Genomic DNA, 23231 nt, shown 5'->3' with positions numbered 1-23231 from the left:
TTGATCACAAAACAAACACCTGCAACCTCTACAAACACTAAACAGCATCACACTCTCCAACAGCAACACTACACAATCACATGCTGCCATCACAACAACAGACACCATACCTTCAAATAAACAACATACAAACATTCTCATCAATCACTTTTCACATGTCACCCATCTAAACCCCCATCGTGACGACCAAAGTGTCATCCGTAAGAGACAGTTCCCCACATACCCAGACTATGCACCTTTCACTTACAACCAGACGAAGCACATCATTAGCAACCTTAAGCAGTCATCAGCCTGTGGACCAGACAACACAAGCAACATACACCTTAAACACCTTGGACCACAAGGCATACAAACACTCACCAACATATCAAACTACAGCTAATCACACAATTGGACCACAAGGCATACAAGCACTCACCAACATATCAAACTACAGCTACTCACACAACATAATACCCAACATTTGGAAGCATGGCACTATTATCACTATCCCCAAACCCAACAAAGGCCCCACATCACCCTCCTCACACTGCCCCATCACACTCCTCTGCACCCCCTCAAAAGTCACTGAACGACTGGTATTACAACCAGATACACGTCACACCCCACTAGCCCCATCACAACATGGCTTTGGGCCACTACATTTCACAAACATTCTCCTTAGAGACCTTGCACACAGAATTTTTAATGACATCGATTCAGCTACGCCACCACACAGAACACTCATAGTCACACTAGACATTAGCAAAGCTTTTGATGCCATCCCCCACCACAACCTCACAAACAAAATATTCAACACAGACATGCACAATAACACAAAAAGATGGCCGGCAAACCATGTAGCAGACAGATGTGCATAGGTAACATTTGCCGGTCAGTCATCGAACATAAGAAACTTCACAAATGGCATCCCCCAAGGATCTGTTTTGTCCCCTACTCTCTTTAACCTATATATGCATGACATACCAACACCCCACAAATACACATAGCTTCCTATGTGGACGACATAATACTTACATGTACACACCAAAATGCAAACACAGCCCCACACATCCTTCAACCTTACCTCAACACACTACATGAATGGTTCACCACAAACAGGCTCAAAATAGACCCAGCCAAACCTACAGTGACCCTTCTCACAAACTGGACAGCAGAACACAGTCACATTCCACACCTCACCATAAACAACACTCCCTTACCACACACACACACACACACACACACACACACACAATCTTTCGTGTAACATACATCAATGTCATTTAAACAACACATCACAAACATTAAGATAAATTAACACCAAGACTCAAGGCCTTAAGGTCACTTGCCCATACTACATTTGGACACAGCAAAGAAACCACCACCACAGTATACAAACAACATATTCATTCAGTGATGAATTATGCAAGCCCTGCTTGGGCTTCTAACCTCACTAAACCACACTACAACAGACCTTAAAGAACAAAGCCCTAAAAATAGTCACAGGCTGCACAGCTATCACACTCACAGCCATACATAACAAGGCCTCCTAAATAATCACAGGCTGAACAGCTACCACACCCACAGACCACCTACACCAAGAAACCAAAGTCCTCAAAGTCAAGGATCATCTAGACATGAGAGGCACCCAAATTCTTGCGCAGACTCTACAAACCCACACCATCCACTACATTACATGGCAGCACATCCACACACACCATGGAACATCAAAACAACAACCAGCACACGATATCACACACAAATACTGTCATCTCTCCCTGCTCGCCCACCTCAGACCAGCTTCCAGAAGCATATCCATACTCAAATCACTCGCTGCTCCATTCAGTCACTTAAAGACAACATACAGCTGCATGCATGGCCTAGTGATATCCATCCTTCTGAATCCTATCTCCATCATGAGGACAGGGTCCACCTAGCCAGGCTGAGATGTGGGCATCATCCAGCCCTCTTATCAGAAGAGGCTGGATGACTCCATCGCTGACACCTGTCCAGGATGCAATACAGCACCCCATACTATTAAGCACATTTTGGAAGACTGTATTGCACACAATCACCAGCACCAATAACACAACACACACTCCTTGAGAGCTCTGTGGGAAAGCCCAGTCTCAGCCATGGCCTTCCTTAAGGACTCAGGGCTGTTTGGCCAGGCTGCCTCGGGAACAACTACTACTACTACCATTGTAATGAGGCAATCATCCTGACCTTTACTTTCCCAACTTAACCCAGTGTCGAGAAGTATGCTATTAATCTATTAACTCTGTGAGAGGGAAAGAGGGGAGGGGGGTCTTACTGTTTCAAGAAACTGAAATGACATGTCCAAGTATGGGGCCTGAGTTTGGGGTTATCCTCTGACTTCCTCATGCTCTCTATCTATCTATCTATATACCTAGGCTGCTTCCCCCAAGGAAAGGGAGGTAGCCAAGACAGGACGACACACTCCCTATTTACTCATCCATTCAAACACATTCATTCGCATCTTAGCCCCAAAGGGGAGAACGGACAGATCCTCACTGCACCACACCGCACAAGGGTCAACTGCGCAATGCAATCAGTGACATCCGCAGCAGGGCCCGACAGCAGAACTGGTTTACCACTGCCACATCATAACAGACCCATCCCCTTACCCACACCTGACCTAACTAGCTGATCAGACCAAATGTGGGAGAATATCCCCTCAGGGCTGCGTCATCACTTATTCATTCACAATTTCTCTCCATTTATTTCTGTCACGCACAGCCACTCTTCCTTGCTCAACAGACATCCCTCTCGCATCTAACGCTCTCTTCACACTTCCTCATGCCTGACAGTAAAATTTCTTCAGCTGATGTATTTTCTGCCATCACTGGCCTCAATACTAACAAGGCATATGGGCCTGATGGAGTCCCTCCTGTTGTCCTCAAGAGCTGTGTTTCAGTGCTTACACCCTGCCTAGGTAAACTCTTTCGCCTTTGTCTATCAACTTGTACCTTTCCTTCTTGCTGGAAGTTCACTCTCATTCAGCCAGTCCCAAAGAAGGGTGGCCATTCCCAACCCTCTAACTATTGTCCAATTGCTTTAACATCCTGTGTTTCAAAAGTATTTGAGTCAATTCTTAATAGAAAAATTTTAAAGCATCTTTCTTATCACAGCCTTCTTTCTGATCGTCAGTACGGGTTCCATCAGGGACGCTCCACTGGCGATCTTCTCACCTACCTTTCAGACTCCTGGTCATTCTCCTTTCGGGACTTTGGCGAAAGCTTTGCCACTGCACTTGACATCTCAAAGGCTTTCGATTGAGTCTGGCATAAATCTTAATTTCCAACTCCCCTCTTACTTTCTCTATCCTTCTATCTGTGCCTTCATCAATAGCTTCCTTTCTGGTCATTCTATAGGTGCTGTTGTAGACAGCCATCATTCTTCTCCTAGATCTATCAACAATGGTGTTCATCAGGGCTCTGTTCTATCATCAACTCTTCCTTTCATTCATGAATGACCTTCTAAGCTTTTTTTTTTAATGTAAGGAAGAAGGAACCAAGAGCAATGAGCCCGCAAAACTGTTCCTTCCAAGAGAAAAACAAAACACAAGGGAGAGCCAAATTCAAGATCTGATCATTTCAAGACGCCTGGACACACTGCGTTTGAAAAACTGGAGATCATAGGAAGCAGGAAATACAGACAGAGGGAGACAGTTCCAGAGTTGACCTGTTGCATAAATGAAGGACTGGGAGTAACGGTTAACTCTTGCATTAGAGAGTTGGACAGAAAAGGAATGAGAGATTGCTGCTACACGGGTGCTACGCACCCGACGTAGGGGTGGAGGAATGTATGAAGACAGTTCACAGGAGCAGTGACAGTTCAGAGAAGCTGTGCATCTAACATCTAACCCTATCCACTCATATGCTGATGATTCCACCCTTCACCTTTCCATACGATTCCCGCAACGTCCATCTCAGCAGTTACTTCAACAAACAAGGGATGAGGCTATGGCACATCTAATGTCTGACTTGGCTCATGTCTCACACTGGGGTAAAAATAATCTTGTTGTTTTTAATGCATCAAAAACTCAGTTTTTACACCTATTAACCCAACACAATCTTCCACAGGAGTACCCTCTAAGGCTTAATAATATCCAGCTCAATCCTGCATCATCCTTGAACATGCTTGAGGTTTCATTCACTCAGGACTTATCTTGGAAAAATCATATTGCATCTCTTGAAAAATCTGTTCCAAGAGATTAGGTGTGCTAAGCCGACTTTGTACCTTCTTTAACCCTGCACAGTTGTTGACTTGATACACAGGTTTTATTCACCACTGTTTAGAGTACAACTCTCATGTATGGGAAGGCTCCCACATACAGCTCTTCTCAACAGGGTGGAGTCAAAGGCTTTTCGTCTCATCAACTCTCCTCCTCTTACTGGCTCCCTTCAACCTGTCTCTTCGCCACACTGTTGCATCTTTATCTCTTTCCTATTGTTACTTCAGTGGTCACTGCTCCTCTGAACTGTCTGCTTGCATCTCTCCACCTCTACGACGGGCACAAAGCATCCACCTAGCAACAAATTCTCATCCCTTTTCCGTCCAACTCTCTTATGCAAGAGTTAACCGTTACTCCCAGTCTTTCATTTATGCAACAGGTCAACTCTGGAACTGCCTCCCTCTGTCTGTATTTCCAATTTCCTATGATTTCCAGTCTTTTAAACGCAGTGTGTCCAAGCATCTCGAAATGAACAGATCTTGAATTTGGCTCTCTTTTGTATTGTTTTTGTTTTTTCTTGGAAGGAACGATTTGTGGGCTCCTGGCCTTTGGTTCCTTCTTTCTTGCACAAAAAAAAAAATCTCTCTCTCTCTCTCATGGCACTGCATTGTATGTGACGCTGTCTCTGCCCTCCCCCCCCTTTAGGTTACCTTTACAGCTTATTGTTAACATTTACTGTTTCTACCTCATCACTTGTGGATGAGTTCACCCCTCTTCTAGAAGTTTTCCACACAAAATTCTCTCTCTCTCTCTCTCTCTCTCTATATATTGAGCAGCATTGTTTGTTTGTGTTTCAATCACACCCAAACCAAGAGCCAGAGACCCACAGACCCATACATATTCTGAATCAGGATGATCCAAGGATGGTTTTAGGAGGGTCAAAATTCAGATCTGGGTCATTTGAGGTCACCAGTAGAGTATTTGCCTTTTAGGCCCAGGCAATGCCAGGTACCCCTGCAGCCCAATTCATGGTGCAGAGACTCACATGACCTCCACTTCGGACATAGGCTATGTGAGGTTGAATTACGAGATTATTCGAGGTCACTAGTCGGAGGTCATTTGAGGTCACCAGTAGTACACGCTCGAATGACTGGACCCAGCAGCCCAGTTTTTCGCAAAGACTCACATGACCTCCAGTTCTGAAACAGGCTCTGTGAGGTTGACTTCCAGGGTCATTTGAAGTCACTGGTTGGAGGTCACTTGAGGTCAAAGGTAATAGTAAACAAGTGCGTACAAATACTGTGCGTTAGTTTACAAAAGCTGAAACAGAAAGTTCCTGGACCTCTAATAACCCCTCTTCATAAGCTTAAGAGGTACATGGACTTTCTGAAGTAGAAAGAAAGACTGAACTAGAACAAATAGGATCAGAGTGTTCGTCTTTTTGGCACGGGCAACGCTGGTTACCCCTGCTAGTTTAACTATAAGAGAAGAACACTGATATCAATCAATCAATCAATCATTTCCTGTGGCACCCTCGGGGATGCATAGGGCCTCGATGAACTCACACCACCACATCCTATCTTGTGCTAACTCCTCAAGATCTCCCCAACACTCATCTCCAGCTTCCCGTCTCATTGTCCTCACCCACGTCTCTTTTGGCCTTCCTCTACCTCTCCTACCAAGTGCCACCCACCCTGGTGTACCTCGTACTATTCCCTGTCTCCTATACACATGTCCTAGCCACTTCCATCGTGAGAATCTAACATATTCATCGATCGGCTGCACTCCCGTTATTTCTCTAATTCTACTATTTGGTATCCTTTCCCACCACTTAACTCCTAATATTCTTCTAAGTGCTTTATTTTCAAACACCAAGAATTTATTTTCCATAGTCACTGTGCTGTACCAAGACTCGTGTCCATAAATTAAGATACTCCTAACCATTACCTTATAAAGTTTGATTTTTGTATGCACAGAAAAATTTTTATTATTCCAAATATTTTTAAGCATTCCCATTGCCTGATTAGCCTTCTTTAACCTTTCCTCGAATTCAAAGTTCAAAGAACCATCCTTGGCTAAATAAGTACAGTACTCACGCATTTTTGGCGGATTTTTTGTCTACGGTTTTGCCCTCTCGCGGATTTTCTTAGTATTAATAAGTTCAACTAAAATATCCTTGAATATACAGACAACAAAAAATTTGAAATTCCCGCAGCTTCCAATTGTAGCGCGGTAAACTCACGCCACCCTCTGTAGTCTGTCCCTTTCCCGTGGCCCCTCTGCCAGTGTTACCATATCTAGCATAATTTTATTCTTTTAGCATAATTTTGATAAAATTTTCGAGTCTGGAATATTTTTTAGCATATTAGAAGTTTTAGAATCATTCTAGCATAATATAGAATGGAATGGAATATTTTTGGAATAATTTTATAAAAGCTACAAATGAGAGAGAGAGAGAGAGAGAGAGAGAGGGAGAGACGAATAAGGTAAGATGTTTGAATAGTTGGTTACTTTCAGTTTGGGCTTGGTTGGGTTGGATTAGGTTAGGTTAGGTTGGATTAGGTTAGGTTAGGTTCGGTTTGGTTCGGTTAGGTTAGGTTAGGATAAGTTTGAGCTTGTACTTTACCCATGAAACCTAGGTTTTTCCGATGGATTTTGGTATGATTCATTCGATTTTCAGCTTCATTTCAGTCGGAAATGACCATTTTCTGTGTTTCCCCCCCTCCCTATAACCTCCGATTCCCCAAAGATCCCCCATTATTGCAGGGGGATGGGGGGGGTCATATCTCAAAATCTGGTTATTTCTGATGGAAATGATGCTCAAAATCAAATGAATCACATCAAAATCCATCAGAAAAACGTAAGTTTCGTGGGAAAAAGCAGTATGGGCAGAAAACCGATATTTATCCTCTTACTGTATGTAGGTTCATTTTAATATTTTCATAGTAAACAATACATAATTGATATGTTGCACGAATATGTATAGAATTTTATCATTTAGCTTCAAGTTAGCATAATTCATTTTTTACTTGGAACAAATTTGCTCAATCTAGCATAATTTTTTCATTGCCCTAGCATAATTTCGTTGTTTGGATATGGCAACACTGCTCTCTGCCCCGCTTTCCTCAGTCCACGCCTGACTGCCTCACGTGTATGTTGTACTTGTAACCGCAGTATGATATGAGCCTCTTGCCTCCCACTTGCTTTCCACATGGCCCCAGGACGTAAGCCAGCCTCACCAAAGGCTAATAATACAATTAGTAAGAACTCCAAAGTGACAAAACGATCAAGAAAAGTTATGACCTTAGCAGAGAAAATTGTGTTACTGGACAAGCTAAGAAACGACCGTGGGAGTGTTTGCTATCACCAGTTAATGCATCTTTTTATTTTGTACTGTTTTGTGAATAAATGTGTAGATAATTGTGTATTACAGTACGGTGGTTACGTTTTTCCTTCATAATGGAGTATGTGCTTTCAATCTTGTAAGAAGGTATTTCGGGATGAGTATGGAGGTTTCGGGACAATTCGCAGTCACAACAAACACAAAACAATTCGCCTTCATTAATGAAGATAGCTATGGGTGACGCTAGAATATAATTCAAAGGCAACTACAGCGAGGAAGAAACAAGTTAATTATTGACTAAAGGAGCAACTAATAAATAATATCCAGAACCTACGCTACTGAACATAGACTTTGCTGGATCCCCCTGAAATATAGTTATTAAAGTATTGATTAATTAATAAGTATATTGATAAAAGTATTGATTAGTATATTTATAGAATGGCGGGGAATCGTCCAGGGTGCGAATTGTTCTGAAGGGGAATCATCCATGTTTTGACGGGGAATTGTCTGACGGCGAATTGTCTCGCAGTCAGTATGGACATGGACTGTGTGATGGGCAGCATGGTGGACACAAGTGTAAGATTCAATTGTTAGTAGAGTATTCGCGGAATTGAATTTTCGCGGGGGTTACAAGAACGTAACTACCGCGAAATATGCGGGATTACTGTACCTAAATATTTAAACCTATCAACTTGCTTTACAACCATACCTCCAATTACACATTCCTGCGCATTTTCCATATTCATATTGATTATTTCAGTTTTTCCACAATTAATAACCAAACCCACCTTGCGACCTTCACTCACCAAACAGTCCAACACTCTCTGCATCTCTTCTGGCCCATCACAAATCAAAACTATATCATCTGCATAATCTAAATCCAAAAGTTTCCTATTCTCTCCCCAAAGTATACCAGCACCGGTTTCTGTTCCAACGCGTTTCATAATGTAATCAATGACCAATATAAATAGTAAAGGCGATAGAACACCACCTTGAATTACTCCGGACTTGACTTCAAACGAATCACTCAGACAACCATCAACCATCACTTTACAAAATGTGTCCTCATGCATGTTCATAATGACCCTCACAAACCCCTCTGGTATTCCATAATGTCTCATGATCTTCCCCATAGTCTCTCTCGAAACACTATCAAAAGCCTTTTCAAAATCAACAAAACAAAGACTTAACGGTACTCTCATTTCATTAACTTGCTGCATCAAATGCCTAACTATAAAGATATGATCATTGCAACCACGTCCCTTTCTAAAACCAGCCTGTTCATCCCTCAGAATACCCTCAACCACCGGCTCCAACCTATTTAACAACACTCTACTGAAAACTTTCAAAGCTATCGGTGACAAAGAGATTCCCCTCCAATTACCACATTCACTCAGGTCTCCCTTCTTCGGAACTTTAACAATTACACTATTCTTCCAAACTGATGGTAGTAACCCCGTCACCCATATCTTATTGCATAGCTTGGTCAAGATCATTATTAATCTATCCCCCTCCACTTTAAACATTTCCGGAAATAAACCATCCTCCCCTGGTGCCTTATTATTCTTTAACTGTTTTACTGCTTTCTCCACTTCTGCAAGCCTCAACTCTCCTGTTTCTATATTTAAATCTTCCTGAGCAGACGGTATATCCTCTTCTGGTGGTATTGGTCTATTAAGAACTGTCTCAAAATGCTCTTTCCATCTATTTTTAATATCTCCATCTTTGGTTAATAAATTTCCTTCCCTGTCTCTAACTGGTATTTCCTTGCGTTTACCTGCATTACCACTCAGTTCTCTAATCGATTCATATGCTATTCTTTGACTCTGTCCATCATTTTTGTTTATTAAGATTTCAGTCTCTGCAACCTTTTCATCCACATATCTTCTTTTATCTCTCCTAGCTAACCTTCTTACTTCTGAATTCAAACTCCAGTACGCAGCTCTTGCTAATTCAATCTCTCGTTCATCAACGCATTGCATCTCACTCCTCAATTTAGCCTCACCTCTCTTTTTTATCATATCCCACGTTTCCTCTGATATCCATTTCTTTCTCCTGAATCTATGTCTCCTTCCAATCGTACATTCAGCAGTCTCATGCAAAACTTTGTTCACATCCTCCCACATCTCATCTACACTTCTCTCCCCCTCTTCCAACGTTTCCAACACCAAAAACCTATTTCTGCATTCTAATCTGAATTCCTCCTTTTCTTCTCCTTCCCTTCTAAGCTTAACAATATCGTATCTACCAACACCAGATTTTTCCTTCTTCTGATTTTTAAGTTTAAACCTTATTTTTGCAATGCCTCTGGCATGATACAATAACATCACTCAGTTTTCATGATGAGAAGATTCCCTAGGGAACTCACTGGCCTATCATACTGGCTTTAGCTGAGAAATATACTGTACTGCTTACTACAGTACCAATTATCATCATCATTATCATCATCCAGACCTCTTTTCCCACCTAAGGACGGGATTAGGAAGAGCCTGCAAAGCAAGAAAAACCTGACAGAGGGAGAAACTCAACAAAAGTCTGCCCAATTAGATGGGCCATACTCTCATATCTCATACCTCATGCCCCCCACAATCCTGACTCCACCTCACAGGTATAAACACACACTTACGTGCTTCATATTTCCTACCAGCTGGAGTTGGGGGCGCTCACCATCCACTCACTCAATGTAATGCTACTCTCGGGTGTCTGCCCTGTCCTCTCCTCCATCCTTCTTTCCTTCCATCTTCTTCTGTCTTTCTTTCCTTCATTCATTCCTCGTCTTTCTGCCTGCGGGTGACTTTACACTCCCTCTTCTGTCTTTCATTCCTTCATTCTTTCCTCTTCCTTCTGCCCGTGGGTGACTCTACACTGAGTGACAAGCCAAATGGTTTCCTGTACACTAGGAGACGATTTACTACGTTGAGTGGTAACCATATAACCAAATTTTGGCGCCTGGTGGTTTAGTGGGTAATTATTGTGCCCCAATCGGATTGAGCCGGTGAAGGTTTATATCCATGGGGCGGTTGGGGTTTACTGCTCACGTAATGCCACTCAGGGATGAGTGAGGCTGGTCACTCTCATATTAAATGTCAGGACCAACTGCCAAGCCCCGGGCTCCTATGTTCCTCATGGGGCAACGTAGGATTGGATGATGGATGGATGGATGGAGTTAATTGGAAACTATCATTTCACCTAGGAAAAAAAGGAGGGTGGGGTGTCTTAGCCTCATCATACACTCTTCCATGCAAAAATTTTCTAATCTGATCCACTGTCAGTTCTGTACACCCATCATCCTCCACATCTCACTTTCTTACACACACATTTACCATATCAAACCACATTTTATAGTCTACCATGTCTCCTCACACCTTCAAACTCATGCAGATATACCATTTTCACCATTTTATTCATATCCATTCTCTCCACATAACCATACCATCCAAGCCAACTCACTCTGATTCTGGCATCCATAGACTTCTGTACTCCATATCTTCAAAAATCCTATCCACTCTCTGCTCTCCATACATTTCTTAACCCCATTTCCACTGCTCTTATTCATGGCTTTTCGTTTTTATGCCACACCGAAGTCTCATGCTTGTGCATTACTGTAGGCACTAAAAGTCCTTCATGCATGCCTCTCACAGCTGCCACACTCTGGTATTTCCTTTGTATCAAGAGCTTTATAGCACCAGCTGCTGTCCTTCCCTGTACTACCCACTTTCTACTTCCTTTACATATTTGCCTCTCTTCCCTATCATTGCACAGAGATGCTTAACCCCTACACCGCGGGCTTGTTTACCAATGACTTGCGTGTGCCGCGGGGTTGTTTGGGCTCCGACAGACTCTCAAAAAATATTTGCCAAAAATCAGTTATTAGTCCTAGAATATTAAAATTACATATGCTTATGGCACATACCTTCAGCTTTCTCCTGGAATGATTGTTGAGCCTTTGTCGGTTACCGTAGGACTTGTGGAGACCTCTGAAGTAGGGTAACGAAGTCTCCACTTTACACTTCCCGACAACCCGTAATATGATTACCACAGATAGATACAAACACTATAAACACTATTCTACAATTTTCAAGTAGTTTGGGATCCATACTCAAAAAAAAAAACACTGTGAAAGCAATGGAAATAACGAGCGCATCTGATCGTCGCACTGGCACTAGTTCGTTTTTGTTACTCTGTCATTTATTATTCATAAAACCCCTCACACTTTATATTTCTATTACTATATAACACTTATATATATCTACAGTCTTTATCCATAAGTTTCCTTCAGTAGTATTAGTTTATTGTCACTGTGGGGATTCAATTTCTTTCAGTAAAATACGTAGCATTCACTTTTTCGTCCTGTATACTGGCATTGAGAGTGAATGTCACTTTCATCTTCACTCTCATAACTCATAGCATTCAGACATGCTAGAGTGAAACTTTCACTTTCATTACTCCTAGGGTATATACTCGTATTCTTATAATACTACTCATTTACATTTCTATTTACGTTCTCTATTTTATTTACGTTATTTACATTTCTATTTTATTTACATTGTGTTGTGCACTGTCACTTGAAAGAACTTATAAAACTATTTTCCATTGTTCACGTATATTTACATTCATTACTTTCACTTGCTGTTTACACATTATTTACAATTCCACTTGCACTGTTTTACTCAATAGAAAGATCGTAGTCACTCTTTTATCAATTGTCAGCCCTTTACCTCTTTCCACACGAGGTTTAGTAGGTGGTAAAGGTCACAGGGCCATTTGCATGGGGGTGAAAAAAGGCCTTGAAGTCAGCAAGAAGAAACATACGTACCCTCGCTTTGGAAGATGAGAGTAAACTGATAACGGAGGGCCAGCGTGGAGGCCTGCTGAGGGGTTATTCAGAGTTACCAATATTGGTTCTTGAAATAGCTAAGTCTAGCACTGATATGATTGGCAGGAAATCTAGACAATACATTATAAATTTGGGACAATACATTATAAATTTGGTAGTTCCAGGTGAATGTAAATATCACTTAGGCTTCTCCCTTCCCTCCTTACATGTATATTTATTACGAAAATAGATTAGAGGCCTACTTAGGAGATATATATTCAGAGCTACCAATGTTAGATCTTGAAACAGCTTTGTGTAGCACTGATATGATTGGCAGGAAATCTAGACAATACATTATAAATTAGGTAGTTCCAGATGAATGTAAATATCACTTAGGCTTCTCCCTTCCCTCCTTACATGTATATTTATTACGAAAATAGATTATACGGCATATTTCAAGGGGAAAAAAACAGCGAAAATTAGCGAACGAGTGCACGTGAGGTGTTGTCAGGTGATAATTAGCCAATTCCAGGTGTATGGCACTCTCACTTACCTTATTTCTTTCTTGTATATATTATTTGGTATAAGAATAGGACATAGGGCTTATTTCAATGGATGAAATCAGTGAAAAATTCCAGGGAAGATTTACTTAGCGTAGCACGGCCGGGCAGGCGAGAGGACAGGGTAATGGAGGGGGGGTAGGGAGGGGAGTCAAGAACGGGGAGAAATGGCTAAATTGTCAACAATGGATGGGAGTACAGATGAGATTAGGAGTGCTGACTAGTGTTGGACATTGGCAGTACTGATAGATGATACAAGCTCCCACTTGGAAGCCCGGGTGAATTCAAAATAACACAATCACAAAAGCGACGCCCCGCAGTATGATCCCTTGCTCCCAAGCGTCACAAAAGTGACGCCCCGCGGTTAAGGGGTTAAACTCCCTCACTAATTCAAATTTTTCTCCATTCACCACCACATCACACTGTAAGTCACTTCTCTCAACAACCATACCATCGCTCTTATCCACATTTACTGTTTTTAAAATTCTGACACTCATTGACATCCAGACAACCATGCATCATTCTACAAGCTCTTGTCCACAATTTACAAGCAACTTCATCCTTCACCATTCAATATCATCCTTCTCTCTGAAATTCAAGTTCTTTCTTTCTTTCATAACCAAATCCAAATTTACACTGAGCAGATATGGGGTAATCATACAACCTCATCTCACTTCAATATTGATCTCAAACTATCCATTTTGATGCTTACCCACCCTTATTAAAACTGCCATCATAAAAGCTCTTAATGGCCTTCAACAGCTTACCATCAACACCATAAAAAATTTATCTATCAATCTACTGCCAGATGCCTCAATCCTGCAAATGGTGGCCACAAACAAATCGCCTTCATGACACCCTGTCCACCGCCATTTCACTGCCCTCCCCTCGGCTCACACACCCCTCTCTCATATACCTCTCCACTTCATCCCTCCATCTTAGCCTTGGCCTCCCCCTCCCTCTCCCCCCCCTGCACCTCACTCACATACTCTCTCCTCATTCTCTCATTCTCCATCTTCTCCACATTGCCATACCACCTCAATGTATTACTCCTAATGCTTTCTATTACATCCACATCCACAACACAACCCTCCTTCACTTCCTCATTTGTCAGTCTGTCTCTCTATGTAACTCCACATGCTCCTTCAAATAACTAATTTCCACTGCACTCACTCTTGACTTGAGTCCTTCTAACAAAATCCAAGCTTCATTTCCATATGTTAGAGCTGGTATCACAATACTATCATGCAGTGACATTTTTATTTCCATGCACACAGCCCTATTTCTTATCACTGCCTTCAAAGAATCACCAACCTTTCTTCCTTGTTTCACCCTTTCATGCACCTCATCCTCCAAACTTCCATTCTTACCCATCACACTACCCAAGTACTTAACCCCTACACCGCGGGCTTGTTTACCAATTACTTGCGTGTGCCGTGGGGTTATTTGGGCTCCGACAGACTCTCAAAAAGTATTTGCCAAAAATCAGTTATTAGTCCTAGAATAATAAAATTACATATGCTTATGGCACATACCTTCAGCTTTCTCCTGGAATGATTGTTGAGCCTTCGTCGGTTACCGTAGGACTTGTGGAGACCTCTGAAGTAGGGTAACGAAGTCTCCACTTTACACTTCCCAACAACCCGTAATATGATTACCACAGCCAGATACAAACACTATAAACACTATTCTACAATTTTCAAGTAGTTTGGGATCCATACTAAAAAAAAAAACACTGTGAAAGCAATGGAAATTACGAGCGCGTCTGATCGTCGCACTGGCACTAGTTCGCTCATGGTAGTCTGTCATTTATTATTCATAAAACCCCTCACACTTTATATTTCTATTACTATATAACACTTATATATATCTACAGTCTTTATCCATAAGTTTCCTTCAGTAGTATTAGTTTATTGTCACTGTAGGGATTCAATTTCTTTCAGTAAAATACGTAGCATTCACTTTCTCGTCCTGTATACTGGCATTGAGAGTGAATGTCACTTTCATCTTCACTCTCATAACTCATAGCATTCAGACATGCTAGAGTGAAACTTTCACTTTCATTACTCCTAGGGTATATACTCGTATTCTTATAATACTACTCATTTACATTTCTATTTACGTTCTCAATTTTATTTACGTTATTTACATTTCTATTTTATTTACAGTGTTATGCACTGTCACTTGAAATAACTTATAAAACTATTTTCCATTGTTCACGTATATTTACATTCATTACTTTCACTTGCTGTTTACACATTATTTACACATTATTTACAATTCCACTTGCACTGTTTTACTCAATAGAAAGATCGTAGTCACTCTTTTATCAATTGTCAGCCCTTTACCTCTTTCCACACGAGGTTTAGTAGGGGGTAAAGGTCACAGAGCCATTTGCATGGGGGTGAAAAAAGGCCTTGAAGTCAGCAAGATGAAACATACGTCCTCTCACTTCGGAAGATGAGACTACACTGATAACGCAGTTGCCAGGCCAGCTAGCCTAGAGGCCTGCTTTAGGGGTTATTCAGAGTTACCAATATTACTTCTTGAAACAGCTAAGTCTAGCACTGATATGATTGGCAGGAAATCTAGACAATACATTATAAATTTGGTAGTTCCAGGCGAATGTAAATATCATTTAGGGTTCTCCCTTCCCTCCTTACAGGTATATTTATTACGAAAATTGATTAGAGGCCTACTTAGGAGATATATAATCAGAGCTACCAATGTTAAATCTTGAAACAGCTTTGTGTAGCACTGATATGATTGGCAGGAAATCTAGACAATACATTATAAATTAGGTAGTTCCAGGTGAATGTAAATATCACTTAGGCGTCTCCCTTCTCTCCTTACATGTATATTTATTACGAAAATAGATTATACGGCATATTTCAAGGGGAAAAAAACAGCGAAAATTAGCGAACGAGTGCACGTGAGGTGTTGTCAGGTGATAATTAGCCAATTCCAGGTGTATGGCACTCTCACTTACCTTATTTCTTTCTTGTATATATTATTTGGTATAAGAATACGACATAGGGCTTATTTCAATGGATGAAATCAGTGAAAAATTCCAGGGAAGATTTACTTAGCGTAGCATGGCCGGGCAGGCGAGAGGATAGGGTAATGGAGGGGGGGTAGGGAGGGGAGTCAAGAACGGGGAGAAATGGCTAAATTGTCAACAATGGATGGGAGTACAGATGAGATTAGGAGTGCTGACTAGTGTTGGACATTGTCAGTACTGATAGATGATACAAGCCCCCACTTGAAAGCCCGGGTGAATTCAAAATAACACAGAATCACAAAAGCGACGCCCCGCGGTATGATCCCTTGCTCCCAAGCGTCACGAAAGTGACGCCCCGCGGTTAAGGGGTTAAATGCACTCACATTTTCCATATCCTCATTATCCAACTTCACTGTACATTCAGTGATTTCATTTCTCTCAAAGACTGTAACATTACTCTTCCCTACATTCACCTACAGATTCCATTTCTTACAAACTCTCCCAAACTCATTCACTAAGCCTTGCAGTTCCCCATCATCCTCACTTAACAATACAGTATCATCTGCTAACAACAGTACAGGATGTTTTCAAGCACTGTCCTCTCTCATTAGGGTCACTCCAACATCCACTGCCCTATCTTGTACCTCTTTTACAACACCATCAATATACAGATTGAACAACCATGCAGACATGAAGCATCCCTGTTTCAATCCTACACTAAGACAGAAAAAGCCACTCAGTTCACTATCCACACAAACTACAGACTTAGCACCCTCATACATAGTCTTCACAGTATTCAACAACTTTCCATTTCCTCCATAGTTCTTAATATTTTCCACATTCCTTGTCTATCCACTCTGTCGTATGCTTTCTCCAAATCCATGAAGGCCATATACAACTTCTTTCCTTCTTTAGAAAATTTTCTACGAAAGACCTAAGGATGGATTTCTGATCTACACAACCTCTTCCCTACCTAAAAGCTTCCTGTTCTTCTCCAACTAATTCCTCTGTTATTTCACTAACTCTGTCAACAAGTATCCTACCATACACTTTTTCTATTACACTAACAGGCAAATGCCCCTATGATAACCAAACACTTCTCTTGCCCCTTTTCCTTTGTACAGGGGAATAATTATCCTTGACTTCCAATTCTCTGGGACTCTACCTTCCTCCCAGGCCAACATGCACATCTTCAGCATTTCACCACATACTCCATTTTGACTTTCTTCATTGCTTCCACTACTTCCATCCTACTGATCTCTTCCTCCCTTCTCACCTCCCTCCTTCTCCCAGCCATTCCCAAGCCACTTATACTTGCATTACTTTCATTCTCCATGTTTAACAGTTGCTTATATTGTTCTATCCATCTGCTCACTTTTTCTCCCTTCTCCACTAGTAATCTACCATTTTTATCTTTCATTCCCATACTAACTTATCTTTCATTCCCATACTAACTTCTTTATCACCCTGTCTAACTTTCTTTACCTCCTTCCAAAACATTTTCTTATATTCCCTCTAATTTACACTGAAATTTCTTCCAAATTCCTCACCCACTCTCTTCTTACTACTCTTCTCACCTCTTTCTTCCTCTCCACATGTATCTCTCTCTTCCATGTCTCAACTTCCCCATGCCTCTGCTTCCCAACCACTCCCTATATGCTTTCTTCTTTTGCACCATAGCTTGTGTCACCTCTTCTTTCCACCATGCTGTTCCTTGCACTGCCTTACATCTTCTCTTCACCACACACACCGCCTCACAGGCTGCACGGATTTCTTCTGTGAATATCTTGCACACACCTTCCACCTCCCTCATCTGCTCCAGATCATATTTACCCAATAATTCCTCCATTTCTCTCTTATTTTTTGCCTTTATTTTCATCCTCATGCAACTTTTCTACTCTCCTTGCATGGATTACTTCTTCCTGTCCTTTCCTCCTTCTATTCTTCCATTGCACTCAAACCTTGTCTTTCACCACCACGAAGTGGTGGTCTGAAAGTCTACTCTCACCACCACGAAGTGGTGGTCTGAAAGTCTACTCCCCTAACCTCTGTATGCTCCTGCATCCATTACATACCTTTTCATTTTCTTGTCCACACAATTAATCACTGCCTTCTGTTCATTCAATTCACCATCCATCCTTCTCATCACTCACTACATTATACCTGTGGATCATTTTGTGCCTAAAGAGGGTATTGGCTATCACCAACCACCTCCCCGCACAAATGTCCACTAGAGCATTACTGTTCTCATTCACTTCTGCAGACACACCCCAATCACCAACTACTCCATCCACCTTCATATTCCCTACTCTTCCATTCATACCTCCAACCAAAAACACCCTCTCATTCCTCTCAAACTTTTCCATGCATGCTTCCACATTTGTCCAGAACTTCCTTCACTCTGCTTGCATGATCTTGTGTTGGCACACACACCCACATGATCATGCATGATAGTAATCCTACTTTCAGGACTGTTCCTGTATAAGACACTACAATAAATTTTTAGCACTTCAAGCCCTGTATATTGTACAGTACTGGTTTATCTAGGCGAAGGCTACTTATCAAGGAATTTGACCGTTCAACATCGGCACTATGACAAGTTATTGGTTCCAAAGGTGGTAGGTGATAGTGGCCATCATACACTGACTTGATATAGTGCAGCCTAGATCTTCTTTAAGTGATTCTACACTAAATGACATGTTTAATGGTTTCCTGCAACCTAGGAAACCATTTCTTATGTTGGGTAGTAACCATATAACCAAAAAACGAGGTGATATGGACCCTACTATGGTGCTCCTGTTAACTGGGTGGAGAGGCACAAATTTGGCATCCATCCAGGATCCAAACCTTCATACACTTCCCGGTGCCTGCCCACACCAAGGTGCTGTCCACCATAAGGGAACATCGGTTCAATGCACAAGCCAACCCTGCAGGGGTAATTGCTTGTGTGCAGTTAATGGGTCTGCTGGACCAGACAAACTGAGGTTGGTATACTAGAACTATTGCTGGTGTCACAACTTTATCAACTCTTTGAGGTCCCAATATTTCCATAAAAGAGGTGATTGATAAGTTCGTGGCCTAAGGTACAAAGGGATGAGCTATACAGTTCTACAGTTCAACTCTTTGAATGATCACATAGGAAGTTTGAAATTCGTAACCGCTGTATTTTTTCTGTTCTAGATAACTGAAATTCAAGAGCCAATAATTTCTGAGAAAATGGAAAACATCACCCACTGTGCAGTCACCCACTATCTTGGAATCAAGGGCTTATCACCCAAGGAGATCCACAAGGACATGAAGGTGACACTAATGGAGGATCCCCCTTCCAAAGGCATGGTTAAGAAGTGGGCTGCTGAATTTAAATGAGGCAGGAAAAGCCTGGAAGTTGACCCTCATCCAGGAGGGGTTGTCACTGTCACCACACAAGAAACCATTGACAAAATCCATGACATGGTCTTGGCAGAATGACAAATAACAAAGCATTACACTGCCACAGAGTTGGGTATCTTTCTGGAATGGGTCCATGCAGTTATTTGCAATGAACTCCACATAATTATTTCAGTTCACTGGATCCCGAAGCTCCTTGGACATGACGAGAAGCAGATTAGGTACAACATGTCTGAGGACAATCTTGTTATTTTTCATGCTGATCCTGAGAGATTTCTTCAGCGATTCATGACCATGGATGAGACCTGGGTGCACCACTTCCAACCAGAGATAAGAGAAGAGTCGAAACGGTAGAAACATGCAGGATCTCTGGCTCCCAAGAAGGCCAAGTCAGTGATGACTACAGGGAAGGTGATGGCCTCCATTTTGGGGGGATTCAGATGCAGCGTTGCTTGTGGATTACCTGGAAACGGGTCAGACTGTCACCAGGGTCTGCTACGTTGATCTCGAGGCAGCTACGAGAGAAGATTATGAAGAATTGAAGTGGAAAGCTGACAAAAACGGTGCTCATTCACCAAGACAATGCTACGGCTTAAAAGTCGGCGGAGACCATTGCGGCTATCCATGACTGTGGATTCCAACCTATTGAACACCTGCCCTATTCACCTGATTAGGAGTCCTCAGACTACAACCAGTTCCCCAAGATGAAAAAGGAGCTCAGCAGTTGCCATTTTGCCACTGAAAATGATGTCATTGATGCTGCAGATCACTTCTTGGAGGCCCAAGATGCTAACTTCTACAAAGAAGGGATCCATATGCTCCATGACTGCTGGACCAAGTGTGTAAATTTGCAAAAAGACTATGTTGAAAAATGACTGTTAAGTTGTCTAAAATTGAATATTGTACCTAAGACCACAAACTCATCAATCACCCCTCATGTATTAGAAACTAAATGTGAATGAGTAACATAATGGTACTAAATAAAAATATTCACTATAGATCATACAACTCACTCAGTACAACTAAGGCATACATGGGGTAGCCCTTCAATGCCAGTAACTTACCTGGACTGGGTACGGGTGAGCAGAGAGAGGTATAGTGGGGCGAGGGTGATGTGGAGTGGTGAGACAGGCCAGCCCACAGCCCAGGGGATACAGTGACTGGGGTGGAAGGGGTCATAGGAGAGGGGGTACGCAAGGTGGCATTGAAAAGTGAGGACAGAGGAATGCTCTTGTCTGCAACTGGGGTTGATGTAGCTTTTTGGGGGGTGGCTGACTTGAAACCAATATCTGTAGGAATACAATAGACTGAGTTAGGTTACAAGTGTGGGTAGGTCCTTCAAAAACAGTATAAATTATAATTACCTTTATTACTTTAAACTATTACTTAGTATCTTGTGTGTATGACCCTTGCACAGTATGCTAATGTTATAACTTACACATCCACATATGAGGCGCTTGGAGGGAAAACCAGGTAAGCGCCACCCCGGCCAGAAACGGAGTTACATATACCATTTTATTCCCCAAATCCTCTTCTACCACTACAACAAGGGTTTAAGTGAAAAAGATGTCCCTAAGATGGTTGAAAATTACGATTTTTAAAGGGCTGTGAACGACCATACTGCTATTGATAGCCAACCACTCCATGACATTACCATTAGGTCCATTTTGGCTTAGTATTTTCTTCTCCCAAGTACTGCATCCTTGGAAACCAACATCATGTCCGGTTTTCCTATTTGAGTTAAGGCGATTTTACCACATTATTCATGTCAAAACACGCACTTACTGTAAGCCGCATGTATGTGAGGCTAAGAGTGAGAGGGAAAACCAGGCGAGCACCACACAGCAGGAGGTGGCTGCAAGACGCGCCAATCGCATGGCTCGACGCATATCACCAAGCTTTTTTTTATGACACCACCATAAAGGCACATGTCCTTACCTACTGACATATTTTCAGTCTCAATATCTTATAGCTGACCTACAATAACACATATCATGGGTAAAAGTACTGCTACTTTGTCGTCGATTGTTGTCTAACAAGAGGAGAAAGAAGATGTTATTGAATTTTTTCATTTAGAATACCACTAATTATCAGCGTCTGAGTATCATTACGGAAAAGTAGATGAATTAGGCTACATGGAAAAAAACAAAACAAAAGCAGAATATCTTCATTGGTTGAAAAGTTATGTCATATTTAAAGTACACAAACTTTAACAGCGTTTTTTCTGTTTTCTTTTTTTGGCGCTTATCTGGTTTTCCCTCTAATGGTCTCATATCACCTCTGCTGTTGTTATTTAACCTCATCTGTCTGGCCAAGCAGACTTGTTGACCACAGATAAGCAACTGTTTCTGCAGGGCTGTCCTATTGATAGAGAACCAGCACCCCCTTGTGGCTGACAGCACCTCACCTGGATCAGACCAGGGACCTTCACCATACTGAGGTGCAGGGAAGTAAAAGGAGGTCTGGCTATTGGGTGGACGCTGCAGCTACTTCATACCACCCAAGGTTTTTTTTTTTTTTTTTTTTTTTTTCCCCAATGCAAAGAAGAAGGAACAAAAGGCCAGGAGCCCACAAACCGTTCCTTCCAAGAAAAAACAAAAACAACACAAAAGAGAGCCAAATTCAAGATCTGTTCATTTCGAGAAGCCTGGACACACTGCGTTTGAAAGACTAGAGATCATAGGAAGTAGGAAATACAGACCGAGGGAGACAGTTCCAGAGCTGACTGTTGCATAAACGAATAACTGGGAGTAACAGTTAATTCTTGCATTAGAGAGTTGGACAGAAAAGGGATGAGAGTTTGTTGCTAGACAGGTGCATAGCACCCGTCATAGAGGTGGAGGAATGCAAGCGGACAGTTCATAGGAGCAGTAATTCATATCAGCATTTCATCCTGTATGCACACACACACACACACACACACACACACACACACACACTGCAATGGATCAAAGAAGAGACACGGTTCCCAGGAGAGGACACACCAGCAAGACTAGACTTACTGTTTACCAAAGAACCCGATGTAATAAAACCCTTGAAATATCTGTGTGCTATTGGAAAAAGTGATCATGTGGTCATTGAGTTCCAGGTGATAACAGGGAACGTAGAGCCAAGAGATGAGCTTTATAGGCAGGGAAGATATAACTTTGGGAAAGCAAACTTTACAGGACTGAGAAAATTTAAAAAAAATGCAGATTGGAGAAAATTCAAAGAAACAAGAGAGGCACAGAGGAAGTGGGATATTTTTCTAGGCCTCTATAATTCGAGTGGAAAAATTTGTGCCAAGAGTAAGGGGGAAAGGAAACAGGAAAAAGGAGTGGTTTAATAGAAGATGCATGATAGCAAAAAAAGAGAGAGACACAGCGTGGAACAACTGGAGAAAGAGAGGTAACAGCAGAACAAAGGAAGAATATACAAGAACAAGAAATGAATACACAAGAATACATAGAGAGGAAGAAAGGAATTTTGAAAAATGTATAATAGATAAATGTAAGGATGAACCAAAACCGTTTTATACATTTGTCAATGGCAAATTGAAACAAAAGGGAGGAATCATCAAACTGAAAGTAGAAGGAGAGGTCTATAAAGATGCAATAATGCAAGCAGAAATAATGAACAAATGTTTCCAATCAATTTTCACTAATGAAAAGGAGTTTCTGAAAGGGGAGGGAGTGACTAGAAATGTAGTGATAAAAGATATAAAAGTGCAAGTAAAGGAAGTGTATAAATTACTGGAAACTCAAGATGTAAGGAAAGCCCCAGGACCAGATGGAATCTCTAATTGGGTACTGAAGGAATGCAGAAAACAACTGGCGGATAAGATTCACAGTTTACTTGTGTGTTCTCTGGAAGAGGGGAAAGTGCCTCAAGAATGGAAGAGGGCAAATGTGGTACCAATTTATAAGGGAGGAAACAGGGAAGAACCCCTGAATTACAGACCAGTG

The 23231-nt window shown here is 41.6% G+C and overlaps 1 protein-coding gene across 1 annotated transcript in view; it reads right to left on the bottom strand.

The window, feature by feature from the left end:
• LOC145394076 (transmembrane protein 209) overlaps positions 1-23231 on the bottom strand; it is a 478224-nt gene that overhangs the window by 287057 nt on the left and 167936 nt on the right. Inside the window, exon 4 of the mRNA XM_080268043.1 lies at positions 20352-20576. Coding sequence (XP_080124169.1) covers positions 20352-20576 — 225 coding nt within the window. The remainder of the gene's footprint in view (positions 1-20351; positions 20577-23231) is intronic.

The sequence above is a fragment of the Coenobita brevimanus genome, chromosome 26, assembly GCF_032717465.1.
Source record: "Coenobita brevimanus isolate Jiangsu-jjx chromosome 26, ASM3271746v2, whole genome shotgun sequence".
Taxonomy (NCBI): domain Eukaryota; kingdom Metazoa; phylum Arthropoda; class Malacostraca; order Decapoda; family Coenobitidae; genus Coenobita; species Coenobita brevimanus.
The sequence above is the reverse complement of the archived record's forward strand: the minus strand, read 5'-3'. Positions and strand labels throughout refer to the sequence as shown.